The sequence below is a fragment of the Medicago truncatula genome, chromosome 5, assembly GCF_003473485.1.
Source record: "Medicago truncatula cultivar Jemalong A17 chromosome 5, MtrunA17r5.0-ANR, whole genome shotgun sequence".
In the NCBI taxonomy this organism is placed as follows: Eukaryota; Viridiplantae; Streptophyta; class Magnoliopsida; order Fabales; family Fabaceae; genus Medicago; species Medicago truncatula.
In genome coordinates, this window is record NC_053046.1 from 2,702,323 (window position 1) to 2,718,203 (window position 15,881).

At 31.4% G+C, this 15,881-nt stretch overlaps 2 protein-coding genes across 3 annotated transcripts; one reads left to right on the forward strand and one right to left on the reverse strand.

Annotated features, from left to right (window-relative positions):
• The first annotated feature begins 1,948 nt into the window (after positions 1-1,948).
• Positions 1,949-6,244, forward strand: LOC11437224 (glutamate--cysteine ligase, chloroplastic-like). 2 transcript variants are annotated; one of them, XM_039834867.1, is made up of 16 exons: positions 1,949-2,057; positions 2,515-2,819; positions 2,918-3,068; positions 3,199-3,306; positions 3,513-3,605; positions 3,811-3,894; positions 4,018-4,086; positions 4,191-4,261; positions 4,356-4,424; positions 4,510-4,603; positions 4,736-4,825; positions 5,134-5,214; positions 5,373-5,465; positions 5,544-5,624; positions 5,715-5,784; positions 5,863-6,244. In XM_039834867.1, exons 2-16 carry the CDS (start codon positions 2,524-2,526, stop codon positions 5,949-5,951), a joined length of 1,539 nt encoding a protein of 512 aa, XP_039690801.1. In that variant the 5' UTR covers positions 1,949-2,057; positions 2,515-2,523; the 3' UTR covers positions 5,952-6,244. The 2 variants fall into 2 exon arrangements, with proteins under 2 accessions (XP_039690801.1, XP_003611086.3); XM_003611038.4 differs by having other exon boundaries at positions 1,949-2,050.
• A 5,907-nt stretch (positions 6,245-12,151) lies between these two features.
• Positions 12,152-15,881, reverse strand: LOC11436777 (probable nucleolar protein 5-2). Its single transcript, XM_003611040.4, has 9 exons — positions 15,733-15,881; positions 15,534-15,632; positions 14,901-14,942; positions 14,557-14,736; positions 14,307-14,471; positions 13,967-14,167; positions 13,204-13,701; positions 12,994-13,128; positions 12,152-12,914 (listed from the first exon to the last, which is right to left on the reverse strand). The coding sequence occupies exons 2-9, from the start codon at positions 15,609-15,611 to the stop codon at positions 12,441-12,443; spliced, it is 1,773 nt and encodes a 590-aa protein (XP_003611088.1). The 5' UTR covers positions 15,612-15,632; positions 15,733-15,881; the 3' UTR covers positions 12,152-12,440.

Sequence of the window (15,881 nt, forward strand, 5' to 3'; positions counted from 1 at the left end):
AGACCCAAACCACGGCCTCCCAAATCATCCGCAAGCCATTCCGGATTTTCTTATTTAGTGGTCCCCACTCCAACACTCCCAATGGATGAATAAGTTTGGGGGCATTATAAAATGCAAATCCAACCAAGACATCGAAGTCAACCAAACATTCCGAGCCAAATCACAATGGAGAAAAAGATGAGAGGTGGTCTCTGTGAATGCCGAACACCCAACACAATTGCTATCAATACTGGGAGGTAAACAATTCCGAATTTCCAAATTCCTACGAGTTGGAATCCGGTCAAGAAGAGTTTTCCAAACAAAGACCCTCACTTTTGAAGGTGCCTCCCTTCCAAATTTGACGAAACACTCGCCTTTCCCCCTCCGACCACACAACCTCCCCCAACCCTCTCCCCTCCAATTTTGTATACATAGATTTCACCGAGAAGGAATTTATCTATTGACAACCTATAACATTATTATCAAAATAAAGAATAAAACTTTACAAGAATAGAACTTCACTTCCTAAAAAAAAAAGAGGATTGTTATTTGAACAACCAATTTGGTGACAAATTATTTGACAACTATATTTTACAAAGAAAAAAGTTGTATTGGCACGGAAACCATAGCAATAGAGAGATAAAGTAAAAAATAATGTAAATATGAAAGAGAAAGTTGTTGCAAAAGTTGTCATGTTCAAATATCATTTCTAAAAAAAAAAAAACTAGAACTTCATTGAAATGCTAAGGTTTGTATAAGTATGTAAGGATATGTTTACCAGAGTTTTTTTCTTTTCTTTTTAAGAATCATGTTAACTAGCGATACAAATTCAGAAAATTTGATTAGGGAGACACAAATTAGAAAATTTAGATTTTTTTTTTTTTGGAAATGTAAACGAGTGTTTTCGAAGTATTCTTTAAACACTTTTAATATTTTTATAAAAATATGTATAATCAAAACATTTGAATTTATAACATTTGATTTTTTAAAAAATATTTTTTAAATTTAAGATCTTAAGAAGTATTCCAGAAACATTCGTTAACAAAACTTTTTTTAATAATCGTGTTAACTAGAGATACAAATGTCACCTCCATACATATTAAAATTGATTTATTTTTGTCCACGAAATTTATCTCGACGTATAAAAATATCAAAATTGTATCCAATTTATCCACTTCCACTTAAGTATACAAATTTTCAGAGAATATAGTCATTTGTTCTATTAAATATGGGAAATGTTAAACGAGTATTCCCGAATACTCTTTAAGCATTTTAAACAATAAGTTTTTTTATGAAAAATTGTGTATTCATGCATTAGAAATTGTAACAATCGACTTTACTAAATTTAGTATCGTTAAAAAGTGTTTTGAAGACACTCATAAGACCCATTACATAAGTTGAGTTATCTTTATAATTTTTTATCCTTAAAAAATGTCCGAATGCGCTCGTTTTTTTTTTAACAACCGGATGCGCTCGTTAACAAGACCCATTACATAAATTGAGTTATCTTTATAATTATTTTTTATAATGTCTGGGGCTCAAACCTCAGACCTTACATATATTACGCATTATCATTTAACAACTGAGTTAAGTTCACGACATAGTTATCTTTATAATTACTCCCTCCGATCCTATATAAAAAAAGATTATTTTTCTAAGTACATTAAATAATTAATATATCTTATTTATAATGAAGACTAAATACATTAATTATCAAATATATTTAAAAAAAATATTTTCATAAGACCGGATTATAAGTTATAATGGAATAAACTAGTCTGAGCTTCGCCGATAGCCGACCAAAAGGAATTCGCATAACACTTGTCAAGCAAGGGTGTGCACTGTGATAACATAAGCCAAACTAGCATTCTGACGTGTCACTCAAATGACACGTGCTGCACAACCAAGACCAAACAAACCGTACCATTCCTATGTATAAATTGTTCAATTTTGTAATTGATTTGATTAGTACTGTACTGTACTTGGTATAATCAGTTTTAGTAACATCCAATCCATGATCACTCCTTTTCCAATCACATTTGAATAATTCAATCCAATTAATTAACTTTAGGTATCTGGTAACTTAACTTTTCATTAGTCTATTGCAATCTGCTGAAAATAATACTAATGCATGCATTTAGCTAGCTATATATAGTTCATCACGTGTTAGTGATCTCTAAGTCAAAATCTTAGTTACATTCAATTTTAAATTCAAGTGAATATTTAGCCATATATAGTTCATCACATGTTACTAATCATAATCTTAGTTGCATTAAATTTTAAATACACATGTGAAATTGTTTAATAGAACTATTTTTGCGCTTGTTAATAGAATTTAAATTGTGATATGTATATAAACATTTAATTTTAATCTTTTTAGGATAACTTAACAAATAACTTTTAATTTGTATAAAAACAGTTTTAAGTTTTATTTTATTCTTCATAATAATAATTTATATATAAACACTTATATTTAATTAAGTTATTTATCCAAATAATTAAGGTGTTAAATTTAATATATGTTGTTAATTTCAGTGAGGCAGAATGGGACTCCTTAGTATGAAAGGGACATTAGGATCATCATCCATGGTTTTAGGGAAAGTTGAGTCAAACCGAAGGGAAGAAGATGCATATTTTAAATTATCTTCCCTATATAGTGGTTCAGTCCATTATAAGTTTTTGTACAAAGATAGAGAGATATTAAAATGCAAAAAAGAGAGAAATGTTATTGTTGCAACTGGACCAGCCATAGAGGCTCCTGTTATTGCAACTGAGCCATTAACAAAAGATGATTTAATTGACTACATGGTATCTGGTTGCAAGCCTAAGGAAAAATGGAGGTAGGAAACCTCACCAATATTTATCATTTTTTAATCTTGTATATGGAGGGAATAATCTCAGTTATTTTAATATCATGTTTATGTATGTGTGATTGCAGAATAGGCACAGAACATGAGAAGTTTGGTTTTGAGTTTGATACTTTACGTCCAATCAAATACAAACAAATATCACCTTTACTTAATGGCATTGCTGAAAGGTTTCATTGGGATAAAATTATGGAAGGTGACAACGTCATAGGACTCAAAACTGTAAGACCTTGTCTATATTCATTTGATATTAATTAATTTCTTCTTATGAAAATTTATGTCTTAGTTTAATTTCAACAATTATTTGAAATTTGTTTGAGACATATATTTATATGTGAAAAATTGTACCTAGGGGAAGCAAAGCATATCATTGGAGCCTGGTGGACAAATTGAGCTTAGTGGTGCTCCTTTCAAAACATTGCATGAGACTTATGATGAGATTAACTTGCACCTCTATCAGGTTAGTATTTGCATCTTTATGAAAAAAAATTGTCTATAACTTTATTGGATACACTGCAAATATAATATACCTTTAATCTTTTTATAAGATTCGTATCTACGTTACGTGTATCCACAATATATCATGGACTGCAACATCATATTTTGAAGGCAGTGACTATGAGAATGTAAACTGCAACACAATTTGTTTTATCTCATGTTTGATAGGCTAAAACTGTTGCAGAGGAAATGAGAATTGGATTTATGGGATTAGGTTTTCAGCCTAAATGGAGACTAGGAGACATACCTAAAGTACCTAAGGTAATAAATATTTATGTGGTATTTACTTATTCTATCAATATTTGAATGCATATATATATAGTTAGATGGACTCATTGTTTCCTTAAAAGTATACTTGAGTGAATGTTTCTTAAAATTCTTATTACTGGAATGGTTGCTGATATTTGGTTTCACTTGATTAATTTATCCTTTTTCAATACTTCACTTGTACATTGATCTCTTCTAGGTACGTTACAACATTATGCAAAATTACTTCAGTAAATTTGGGTTACTTGCTGTTCAATCATTGTTAATGACATGCTCAGTTCAGGTGAGTTCAATTTTATATTTTAATTACAACATATAGTTTCTGACACATTTATCTCTTTTATTTAAAATTACAGAGACAAAATTTAAATTAATACTAACAGACAAAATTTACCTATGGGTTTAGGTAAATTTGGACTTCAGTTCTGAAGCAGACATGGTCAAGAAAATGCGCGCCGGTCTAGCTTTGCAGCCGGTGAGAAATTTAAATTAATAATGTTCGTTTTATTCTTATGTTACTGAAAATTTTATGATTCTTATTGTATCTAATCTTACTTGTACAACAATTAAATAAACCAGTTAGCAACAGCTTTATTTTCAAATTCACCTTTCAAGCAAGGAGCTCCAAACGGTTATGTCAGCTTTAGAAGGTGTATATCTGTTTTAGTTATTTAGGCATCTTAATCAACTTTTGTTTTCTGTTATGAATTTTAATTTAATTTTTTCTATTGCTTGTTCAAACAGCCATGTGAATGGTCAGGTTGATAAACGCCGTACTGGAATGCTCCCGTTTGTTTTTTATGATACTTTTGGGTATGTTTATCTTTACTTTTCTAAGTTTTAAATAAAATTCAAACACAAAAAGTGTGGTTTGATTTGGTGTGTGATTTTGCAACAGGTTTGAGCAGTTTGTTGATTATGCTCTTGATGTACCAATGATATTTGTGTATCGAAAAAATAAATATATTCCATGTGGTGGCATGTCATTCCGGGTTATTATCTTTTATTTCTTAAACTATCTATCCATCCATTACATGTTGTTTTTTCCTTTAATATTGTTGGTGATTAATTTGTGAAGCATGATTAAATGTACTTAGTTACTGCTGTACTATTGTTTTCTGCAGGACTTCATGGCCGGTAAACTCCCTGCCATTCGAGGTCAAGTGCCAACAATCAGTGATTGGGAGAATCACCTCACAACAATATTTCCTGAGGTATTGAGACATGCATATGGTTTACATATCACTATAAATCTATGAAACATTGGCATAGATATGGACATTGGACAGACACAACATTGTTATTATCAAAAATAGAAGTAACTGAATGTAATCACTTGTGTCAATGTTGAATGTCGATAGTAGTATGTGTCGGTCAATGTTCAATGTCAACACCAATATGTGTCGGACACTTTGCACACATCCAATCTGAAATACCGAAAGTCTCAGTGTTACATTTCTAACCATATAATTTCAGTACACTAAGACTAAGTTAAGTAGGACATGTATTAATTTTTATGCAGGTCAGGCTAAAGAAGTACATGGAAATGAGAGGTGCTGATGGGGGGCCTTTGAATATGTTATGTGCTTTGCCTGCTTTTTGGGTATATATATTGTAAAATTAACTTTAATTTGTCTATAGAATTATAATGCATATAACTGAGATTAAGGATCAAAGGTTGTGAAACTTAATTGCCTTGTTGAACAAGGCATGTTGTGTGAGTTTAACCTTAGTTTATTGTGATAATTTTTCCTATGTCAGGTAGGTCTACTATATGATGAGGTTTCACTACATAATGTTCTAGATATGATTGCGGACTGGACCGATGAAGACAAACAATATTTGAGGAATCAGGTAATGAAAAACAACCAATTCTTGTTTTTTAAAGTTTCTAGGACCTTAAGACCTCAATCATTCTATTTTTATCTTTAGGTTCCTTTTACCGGGTTAAAGACTCCATTTCAAGGTAGATTGTTGCAACATGTTGCTGAAGATGTGTTGAAGTGGGCAAAGGTATCTTAAATGTTAATGCTAATTGTTTGTTATTCTGATTTCATTGATTAGAAGTCTAGTTCAACCAAGTTTTTATTTTTATTTTTGTAGGATGGCTTGGACAGAAGATGCTTAAATGAATCCATTTTCCTGGATCCATTGATTGAAGTGGTTGGAACAGGTATCTAAGTTAGTTTCCTTTTATTTCATTGCTATGTTTTTCAAAGAACCTTTCATCATGAGATGAAACTGTGGCCAGGTATGACACCGGCTGAAAAGCTTTTGGAGATGTACAATAACAAGTGGGGAAGCAACATAGATTCTGTGTTTAGAGAGTGTTGCTACTGATCTTGTCTTCTGGTGAAGGAGAGAAAATGTAGATTGGAAATAACAAAAGTGAGCTAATGTAATTAGCTTATGGTGTTTTAATATGTGCTTTTCTGTTTATAAATAATATCAGGAATCTATGTCCATATGTTTAATTTATCTATGGACTTGTACAAATCCAGTATGTACAATTGTTTCTACTTTTTAATAACAGTTGTACAAAGTGAAATTGATGTCCCTTACAATTGTAGTTCAATCTCACTCACTCTTTTTTAGAATGGAATATATAAAAGAGAGGAGGTTCCATTTATCAAGTTCAAATCAAGTAATAAATGGCCTCTTTTTCTGGTAGCATTTTCATTCATTATGTGATTCAGGTGATGAAAGTTTATCTCAGGATTCGGAATTGAGTTATCACCTTCTATAATCTGTGTTTGGTTATGCGGTGACGAGAATTGATTTTGTCAGAATTGATTTTGATTGAATTGATTTTGGTTAAAAGTGAGTTGATCATAAATTAATTTATTTTTAGATAACTTAACATAAAAGTGATTCTTATCAATTGATGATGTTTGTATAATTTGAATCAAAATTGATTTTGAGTGTGTAATTACCAAAAAGGGTTTCAATACACATATTAAAATTAGAGTTAATTTCTATTTTATATAATTATTTAAATTTATTTTGTATCATTAAATTCAATTATGTATAGAAAGAATTGTTTTGACAATTATTTATAGATTATTATATATATATATAGGGGGTTTGTTAGGATACCACTAGTTTTTATTAAGGTGTGTTTTAGCAAAATATAACTAAAATGTTGTTAAATACATCTTAAGGTGAATGTTGCTAAAACACACCTTCTAAAAAATAAGTGGGTGTATGTTAGCAACTCCTATAGGCATTTGCTAGGATAACCCACTTACATTTTAGAAGGTGTGTTTTAGCAAGTTATAACTAAAAAGTAGTTAAATACACCTTAAGGTGTAGCTTGCTAAAATATTCCCACATAAAAACTAGTTTGTGTGTTACCAAATCTCTATATATATAAAGATGAAAATAATAAGATGAAACTTGGTTTTGAAGCTCTACATTGAAAAAAAAACTGAAACTTACCGTAAAATAAAATTGGTTTAGAAAGTCAAGCAGGTAATTGAAATTCACCGAAAAAATAAATCTGCTAACTCAAAGCCAGGAAAATAATAAAATTGAAGGTTGTTGAATGAAATGGAAATAAGGATAAACATGGAACATTGGGAGCACTAATTATTAAAATAACAAATCAAGTTAAGTGAATTTTTACCGTGATCGTAGAAGCTACAAGTACTAGCTTCCATGTAAAGCGATTTTGAGGGTTAGAATCAATTTAAAAAATGATTACCCAAACACTTTTTTTTTTAACAAACTCGCTTTTATCTTTTCAAATTCACGTTTGAGGTTTGCAAACGCAACAACCAAACGAATGCAATATCAAATGATTTTATTAAATTATATTGAACATAAATTCAAACCTTGTGACAAAACAATCTAGGCTAGTAGAAGGAGTAGGTTGTGTAAATTAAATAAAATATTAGAAGTATTAAGGTTACTAATTCTCCTCTTCAAAAAGACACATTTCAAAGATTGCAAAGATCAATCCCCATTAGGATGAAAATCTCTCTCTCTCCAACCATATTTATTAGAAAAAGGCTAAATTAATTCAAAAAGATAAAATTCTTTGAGCTGTGTAGTAAAAACTATTGATGTCAGATTAGTTGAGTTAAAATACCTTACAAGAAACATGGTTTGTCAAAAACCTTTGTTGAATGATTTTTCCAACACAAAAAAAAAAACACGGTGACATTGTTTATGGTATAGCATGTAACCTGTTCATCTGCATGGTATTCTCAAATAGAAAACAATCAAGATCTTCCTTAATTTGATTTTGAGGTAAAGTTATAAATACTAACATTGTAGATCTCTCCCATTGTGAATGTTCTTTCAAGGTCATTCATTCAAAAGCTTTATCAGTTATGGTCATTCGTTCCGAAATCAAATTGATTGATTATGTCAAAGTGAAGTAGCAACTAGATGTCAAGTATGGGGATTGGATAACTCAATTGCTTTGAATCAAGAGATTATCCTGTGGAATGGGGTCAAGTACAACAGGCTTAAGAGAGAAAAAAAATACTAACATTACAATTAACATGGAAAAAAAATGACTAGTAGAAAATTAATTAAATTGGAAAAAGCAGAACTGACGAATCAATAATCGGATTGAATATTAAATGTTATCTATACCGAGAAAAAGTAATGTTTTAAATCTAACAAAGAATAATATGAGAGCGAAAATAAAAGATGCTTTTAAAAGTCTATAAGTCATAATTTATTTGGTTGGAAATCATTATCGAGGCTCGAGCCTTGTCATCTCTATTTATATGTGGCTTTATAATGTCTTTGTTATTTCACCTATCTAACAAAAAAAAAAAAAGATGATTTTAGAATCAAATCAGAGTAAGAATGAAGCTCGCCATTACCTAATGAAAATTGAGAAGAAACTCTTCTCCTCAATCCAAGTTCAACATTTTTCAATCTCACTTGATAGATTTTGCTTTTTAATTTAGATATTTCATTTCATTCTTAACTATAATGCATTAAAACATTAAAACAACAACATATATAGAATGATGAAATTCTGATGCCATAGGTTAAACAGCAGCAACAACGTGGTAAACAAGTTCGGTAGAATTCTCTCTTGCTAATGCAAAATGAAAATCAAAGAAAATAAATAAACTAAATACACGATCGTGTTCATTCATTTTCTTTTACATCTCTAATGAACTTGCTCAACGCCCGGTGCACAACCTAAAGCTCAGATCTCAAAATTACTACGTATACTTTTGGTTTAATGTATAATTGTGTACGATTAAGTTGCATTGTTTTTTCATTCCTTCATTTTTTTTTTCACTCTCCGCTTATTTTTTTCTTATGGGGAAACACAAGGAACTAAATCAAAAGGTCAGCGTCCTGAAAAGTTCTATGTATTTTTTTCACTCTCCGCAGATTTTTTTCTTATGTATAATTCTATGTATTTTATGAATGACATATAAGAAGGATCTTGGGCTTTTTTTTCATTTGTTTTGATTCATCCATAGAGAATTTTAACAACTACTTAGATCAACTATGAATTGATTAAATCATATATGGCAATTTGATCCCAAAAAAAATTACTTAGTTTATCCACTTTAGTTCATCTCATTAAATATGTTCTTAGTGAGCAATTACCTAGTTTTATTTTTTCTTATAAATAATAAATAATACATACAATGTAAATAAGATCAGATACTCACCGTGTCACAACATAAAATTTGAAAGTTGCTCGAATACAATGAAATCACCATCAAAATTTATTAGAATAGAAAAACATTTGTAAAACCATTTAAAACAAGAAACAGTCATTGAAATCAGATTTTGGATCTAGGGTTCAATTATGTGCAGGGAATGTTTCAGCACTTACAACATTCTTTTGAAAACAGTTAGCTTTAATTAATTGTATAAAATTTAAAAATATTTATTTTTAAATTAAAATATTTGTTTTTTTTTTTTTAATGAAAGCATATGAAAATGTTTTGTTTGTTTATTTTTTTTTTTCGATGAAAGCATATTTAAATGAAGAAGAAAATAAAAAAGTTTTATCATTATTCTTGACAACGATGAACTCTTGCTCTTGTGTATTTTTTGTGCGATGGAGAATTTAAAGTTACGTAAGTATAAAATAATTGTGTGCTGGCCGATTATAAATAAAATATTTGTGTTGCGATTAGTTCGGTAAAAATATTAAGTTCATAAAAAGCAGTATACATTTGTTAAAGATAAATGCTAACAAACACCCTTTGTTTAATTATTGATTTTGAATTTAGTTGAAAGATATTAAGATCACCAAGTTGTCACAAATCAAATGTTTTAAACAAGGATTAACAAGATATCACATCTCAATCAATCCTATGTTCCTTTTAAAAAAAAATATGAAAAAGAAAAAAGGGATGAATAGATTGAAAGAGAGTACAATATGAAAATTGCAGAGCCTCTCCACTTCAATCCACTATATGGAAACACATACCCTTTGCATTTTTTTTGTATATGAATGATGAAGAATGAAGATAGAGGTGGCGATGAATTTGGATCAAGGTTTTTTCGCTCTGATTTTGGCTCATACTTATAATCCAAGTTAGGTTAAACTATGAAGAAGATGACAAATTGTACTCTTTGGTGTATGGTAGTCGGTGTTGAAATTGCAAGATTGTTGACCCAATCATAAATTGTAGTAAGAGCAGACTATACAACGATGTGGTAGTTGAATCAAATATGGAAAATGAAAAAAGTAGATGATAAAGGGAAATTGGAATGACATAGAAAATAGATTAATTTGTTGTACAAGATAGATGATAAAAATGGTAGTAACTGCAGACTAAATTGGTTGAATCCAAAATGGAAAAAGGAAAAAGTAGATGCTAAAGATGAATTGAAATGACACTTAAGATAGAAAAAAATTGTTGTTCAACCTTGATGTCCTCTTTTTTAATTTTTTGTAATTTTTTTTGAACAAACTAAAACTATTTTTTGTAATTGTACTTTATATTATATATTATATTATATATTATATTATATTTTTTTAATCATTTTGGTAAATAGATTTGACCAATGAAATAAAGGTAAATATTTTTAATTTTTTGATTTTATGAAGAAATTAAGAATGACGGAAAACATTTAAAAATGATAGTAGTATTTTTTTTAGGGCATTTAAAAAAGGTATTATCACTTATAGTATTTGGAAACATTTTATTTAACCAGACAAAATAGGGCTACACTTTCGTTCGGATGTCTAAGCTAAGGTAGAGGGGTGATTTTCATTATAGTCGTAAGTTTGAGGTTGTGTAGGAAAAAGGAAACTACCATAATACCTAAAATAGTCATAGTTTTTTATTTTTATTTATTTATATATCTTATTGTGATTGTCGTAATATTATGAAGGATTGAGCAAATTGTGATTTTGATAAATTGGAAGGAATGGTCAAACTCTGTGTGTGACTGTGTCGGTGTGTGTTACATTTTAATTGCGGTTTTCGTGGAATTTGTGTAATAGTTGACTATTAAGTTGTGATTTTTTTATAAATATTAGTAGTGTAAATTGTGATAATGTGTGTCGTTATTTGCTCAATGGTAATACTAATTTTCATGAATGTGTGGTTCTATGTGCATTTTGTGTGACCCAAGACTTGCGTTATCAAGACAGAGATTAGAACAAGACTTGAACAAAGATCACGGTTTTGATGTATTTTGAGAGAAACGTGACTTGAGAGTGTGAGAAAATAATTAATTGAGTGAATCAATCTAATTCCTTGTTAAATGGTGTGTATAAACTTTTAAAATTTATTAGAATAAGGTCCAAGAACTTAGAACAAGTGGTGTAAACCATTATGATATGATGAACTGTGTACTGGCTAATCCTTCCATGAATGTTATGCAATGTGAAATGTTAGTGTCGACCTTGTTATTCCCTAATGAGATGTTCTTGTGATGTGATTTGTGTTGGTGAATCCTTAAGGATTGTTAAATTGTATACACATTTGTTTACATGCTCATGATGGTGTTGTAGTATTTAGTATATTTGATTAATGTAGTCATAAGATGCACATTGTGTTATACTGTGAATATATGGAAACCCCGACTCATGCCCATAAATCATAATGGTGTTTATTATGGAGTAATCTAGTCTAGGATGAAGAGAAGGTGAAGGTATTATGTGATGGACATGTGGATGTATAACTCTTGTAGAAGGATGAAGGTTCCTTGTACCTTGTGACGGTTTTATGACCATGTGAATTTTAGCATTGTGTGTGCAGTGGAAGTGCAATAAATTAGTATCATAGTGACTGTCAATAATAGTCAATACAGCTGAGTCTTCATAGAGTGCTGCTACTGATCCAGTCTTTGGGTTAAGGATAGAAAATTGTACATTTAAAATAAAAGACTCATGTGATGTAAATTTACAAGTGTTGCAAGATGGCGTTTTAATATGTGATTCAGTGACTGTATATAAATAATATTTAGAATCAATATATCCTGATATTTAAATTATCTACAGACTACTTATACAAAGTGGAATCTTGAGGTTTTCATCTTATATTTCGACATGTTTATAAATAATAACATTCCCCTTTAACTTTTTCTAGTTGATCTCAAACATACTCGTGTAATTTTTGTTAACTTCGGATCAGCAAGGTGTAAATAGAACAAAGGGTGGTAAGCATCTACTTCCCTCCAAAACATAATTGCATCAAATTATCCACTGAAGTCCAAAAAGACAAAATTTACCCCAAGATGACTTACCCCGTTAATAAATCATAAGGATGTATAACTGCTACAAATTGCATGAAAATGACAAGTAAACATAATTCTGGAATAACTACTGAGCTAGAGGTATACAAAAATGGCTGCCATTCACCAGATTGATTAGCTGATGCCACTCTAGTCGGCATTTTTCTTCTTCCTTTTTTCTTTCTTTTTGCTTGGCATATCAGCAGCATCTTCAGGCTCTGAGGATTTTTTCCTCTTTTTCTTCTTTTCTCCTCCATTCAAATCTGTGTCTCTATTCTCCACCTCAGTATTCTCAGTAGGTTCCTTCCTTTTCTTCTTTTCTTTTTTCACAACTTCATGTTCTGGCTCCTTGTCGCCATCTACATCAGCTTCTTCTTTTTTCTCCTTTTTCTTCTTTTCTTTCTTTTCCTTCTTTTCTTTCTTTTTATCAGCAGCAGAAGGCTCTTGTGTATCTTCATCCATTGCAGTATTAGATTTTTGTGTATCCTCTTCTTCCTTTTTCTCCTTTTTCTTCTTCTCCTTCTTTTCTTTCTTTTTATCAGCAGCAGAAAGCTCTTCTGTGTCTTCATCCATTGCAGAATCAGATTTCTTATCAATAATTGAATCAGCTGCAGTATTATATGTCTACAAAGAAAAGAAAAATCAGCAGACTGAGTAAACTGAATTGTACCAATAAATACCAAATGAAAAAAAAAAAATATACCTTAGCAGGAGTTATCAGTCCTCCAGCTCCCTTCTTTCTATCCTTATCATATGCCTCTATCTTGGGCTTTCCTTTAGCAGACCCTGCAAATCGACCTAATTCTTTGCCTTCGAGGTTCCTCAACCGCGCTTCAAGCTGCACACAAAAAATGTGTAAGTGAAGTCTGGCATAACAGCCATAGGGACATATAACTAAAAGTATAACAAGTACCTTGGCTCTGTTCTCCAATCCCATGGTGTTGTCTTGACCATCTCCAAGTGCATCACACCTGATAGCCAATGCTGTCTTTGCAGCAAGTGACCGAGAAATTTTGCCCTTGAACTTTGGAGCTGCTTGACCAATCAATGATGCATGATATATAAGACCATATTTGGGAGTAGCATGTTTAGTCTTTAATGCCCTAAAGAGAGCCTTCTCAGCACCAAGAATCTGCACGGTACTACCAGGCTGCTTTGCAAGATTTATTAAGCTACCGCCATGGGCAATGAGGCGAGCACCAACAAGCTCCCCAACCATAGCAGTCAAATTGGGTGCAATGGTATTCATCCTACTCTTTAGATAATCATAGAGCTGAGCTCTGTATTCTGAAAGAGACAGAACCTGGTCACATAGCTCTCTGATATTTGCCAAATCTAGTTCACCAATTTCAGTTCCCATAGATATCACAGCTGCTTCTTTCAACTCTGCTTCAACTTCCTCTGTCAAAATCTGAAATATGTTCCAGGATAAAGAAAAAATATTAAAAAAACTAAAGTATGTGAAATTAAATATTATTTGTTTAAAGAAGCATCACAGGTTCATGAAACCGTACTTTCAATCATGTAAGGTAAAGAAAGAGTACGAGCTTTGCATGGATATAAACAGAGTCTAAATTGCCAAAATTTAAGAGTAAATCAAAATTACATTCATGTGATAATTGCAATGCAAAAGAGTAAAACAAATGGCAGCACGGACTGAAAAATTGTATTTCTACCTCGGAGAAATCAAGCTTTGCAGCATTAATGCGATCACCCATCAACTTGACAGACCTTGCATATTGGATATTATCCTGAATGATTTTAGTAAGTTCTGGAAAATGCCAGCCATACCATTCTCGAACCCTCATGGCATATGTATTCAACTCTTTATCGAGGTCGTCGAGTAAACCAATAGCCTGGACGATCATGGTGTCAACCTAGTAAAAAGCTCTTAAGGTCAGGAAATAGTTACCCAAAGAATCAGAATGTAACAGACAAGAGAGAAAAAATCAATAAACATTTGCTTCGGTGATTAACATAAACAATTGTATATTCACAGTCAACTGACAAACACACCTTGTCTGCACTGAACTTCAACTTGTATCTTGATAGGCTATGAGACAAACCCAAGCTCATCGGAGCCATGTCTTGAACAGCGAGGCCAGTTATGAGTTCCGTCAACTGATATCGAATACCTCGCATTATCTCCATAACAGCATTGCTGTGAACACAGTCGATTTTCTGCAACATTAAAAATATTAAGTTAGCTATTTGATGAAAGATACGTCAAACATCAAAAGTTTCTTAGGGGAACTAAGTAGCACACCAGTTTTTCCTTAATGATAGTCCCCAACTTCGTATCAGCTACAGCTAACGTCTCATTATCACAATGAGCACGCAGGAACTTGCGCAGACCCTTGCTAGCTTTCCCATCAATCAACAAACTAGCTGCCTCTGTAGCTTCTGATATATTCTCAAACTTCTGGAAACCTTTCAATTTGACCACCTAATTATGCGTCACTTAGGGTTAGCTTCATACTCTAAAAGAAACTTGAATAAAAAACAGACACATATAAACAGGTTAACTATAGTTTCCCCATCATCACGTTGCCAACATCAGTAAACACACAACTGAGGGAAGCATGAACGAGAAGAGATTCAGAATATAACCTTTCTTGCAGCATCCGCACTGGAAAACTCCTTCCATAAATCCTGTGTAAAGAAGTTTGCAGATTATAAATATATTAGATCAGATTATTATGAAAGAACGTAGGAACCAGAAACAGAGTACTTTCCATGGTTCGCTTTAACATGAACTTTGAGCACCGACACTTCTGATTGAAGGCGTGTCGAGCGTCGGATAACACCGGATAACACCACACTCACATATATGATTACATTCAATTGTGTCATTTTTTCAAATGCTTATCGGTGTCATGTTCAAAACTAGAAAAGGTACTAAGTGATTAAGGGTAACAAATCATTGTGGCAAATCTGATAAACCCCGTTTATCATAGAAAATCTGATAAACCCCATATATCATAACAAATTCAATAAGAAAAAGATATACTATAACTCATAAATATAAGGATACAACTAAAAAAAGAGGGTGTAATGGTCGAAATATGTGTATCCTTAAAAATAAAAAATAAAAACATTGTTCCTTAAAAACATACAAGACACAAACATTTCAACAAATTACAATTACAAAAAAAAAAAAAAAAAAAACATTTTTCCTTAAATAAACTGAAAATGCAACCAAGTTATGAATCAGACATGATACAATACAAACATTTCGATTACCTGAACTTCAGAAAGCTTTCCTTCGTTGAGCACTTTGAAAAGGGCGAAACCCGCAGGGGTTTCAAACAGTACCAACATTTTATCACTTTTGGAACAACCCTGAAAAACAAAAGCATCAAAATAAAGCACTTTTGGAATAAGCAAAAAGAACAGAGAAGAAATCAAGTTGATAGTTTCATAGAGAGCGAAAAGTATCGACCTTATATGTTGCGGTGTGCAGCAGAGCAGAGAAGATGAAACGAGAGAGACGAACAGCAGCAGAAGTTGAAGCTTTTTTCTTTATAGGGTTTACACTATTTCTCTAGGGTTTCGATTTTATTTTATTTTATTTTTCATTTTTAAAAGTTT

Coding starts and splice junctions, on each gene's coding strand:
- LOC11437224 (XM_039834867.1), top strand. CDS start 2,524: ATGGGACTCCTTAGTATGAAAGGGACATTAGGATCATCATCCATGGTT. Junction 3,069..3,198: donor ACGTCATAGGACTCAAAACT/GTAAGACCTTGT, acceptor AATTGTACCTAG/GGGAAGCAAAGCATATCATT. Junction 5,215..5,372: donor GTGCTTTGCCTGCTTTTTGG/GTATATATATTG, acceptor TTCCTATGTCAG/GTAGGTCTACTATATGATGA.
- LOC11436777 (XM_003611040.4), bottom strand. CDS start 15,611: ATGTTGGTACTGTTTGAAACCCCTGCGGGTTTCGCCCTTTTCAAAGTG. Junction 14,472..14,556: donor CTATCATTAAGGAAAAACTG/GTGTGCTACTTA, acceptor TTAATGTTGCAG/AAAATCGACTGTGTTCACAG. Junction 12,915..12,993: donor GACTGATAACTCCTGCTAAG/GTATATTTTTTT, acceptor TTTTCTTTGTAG/ACATATAATACTGCAGCTGA.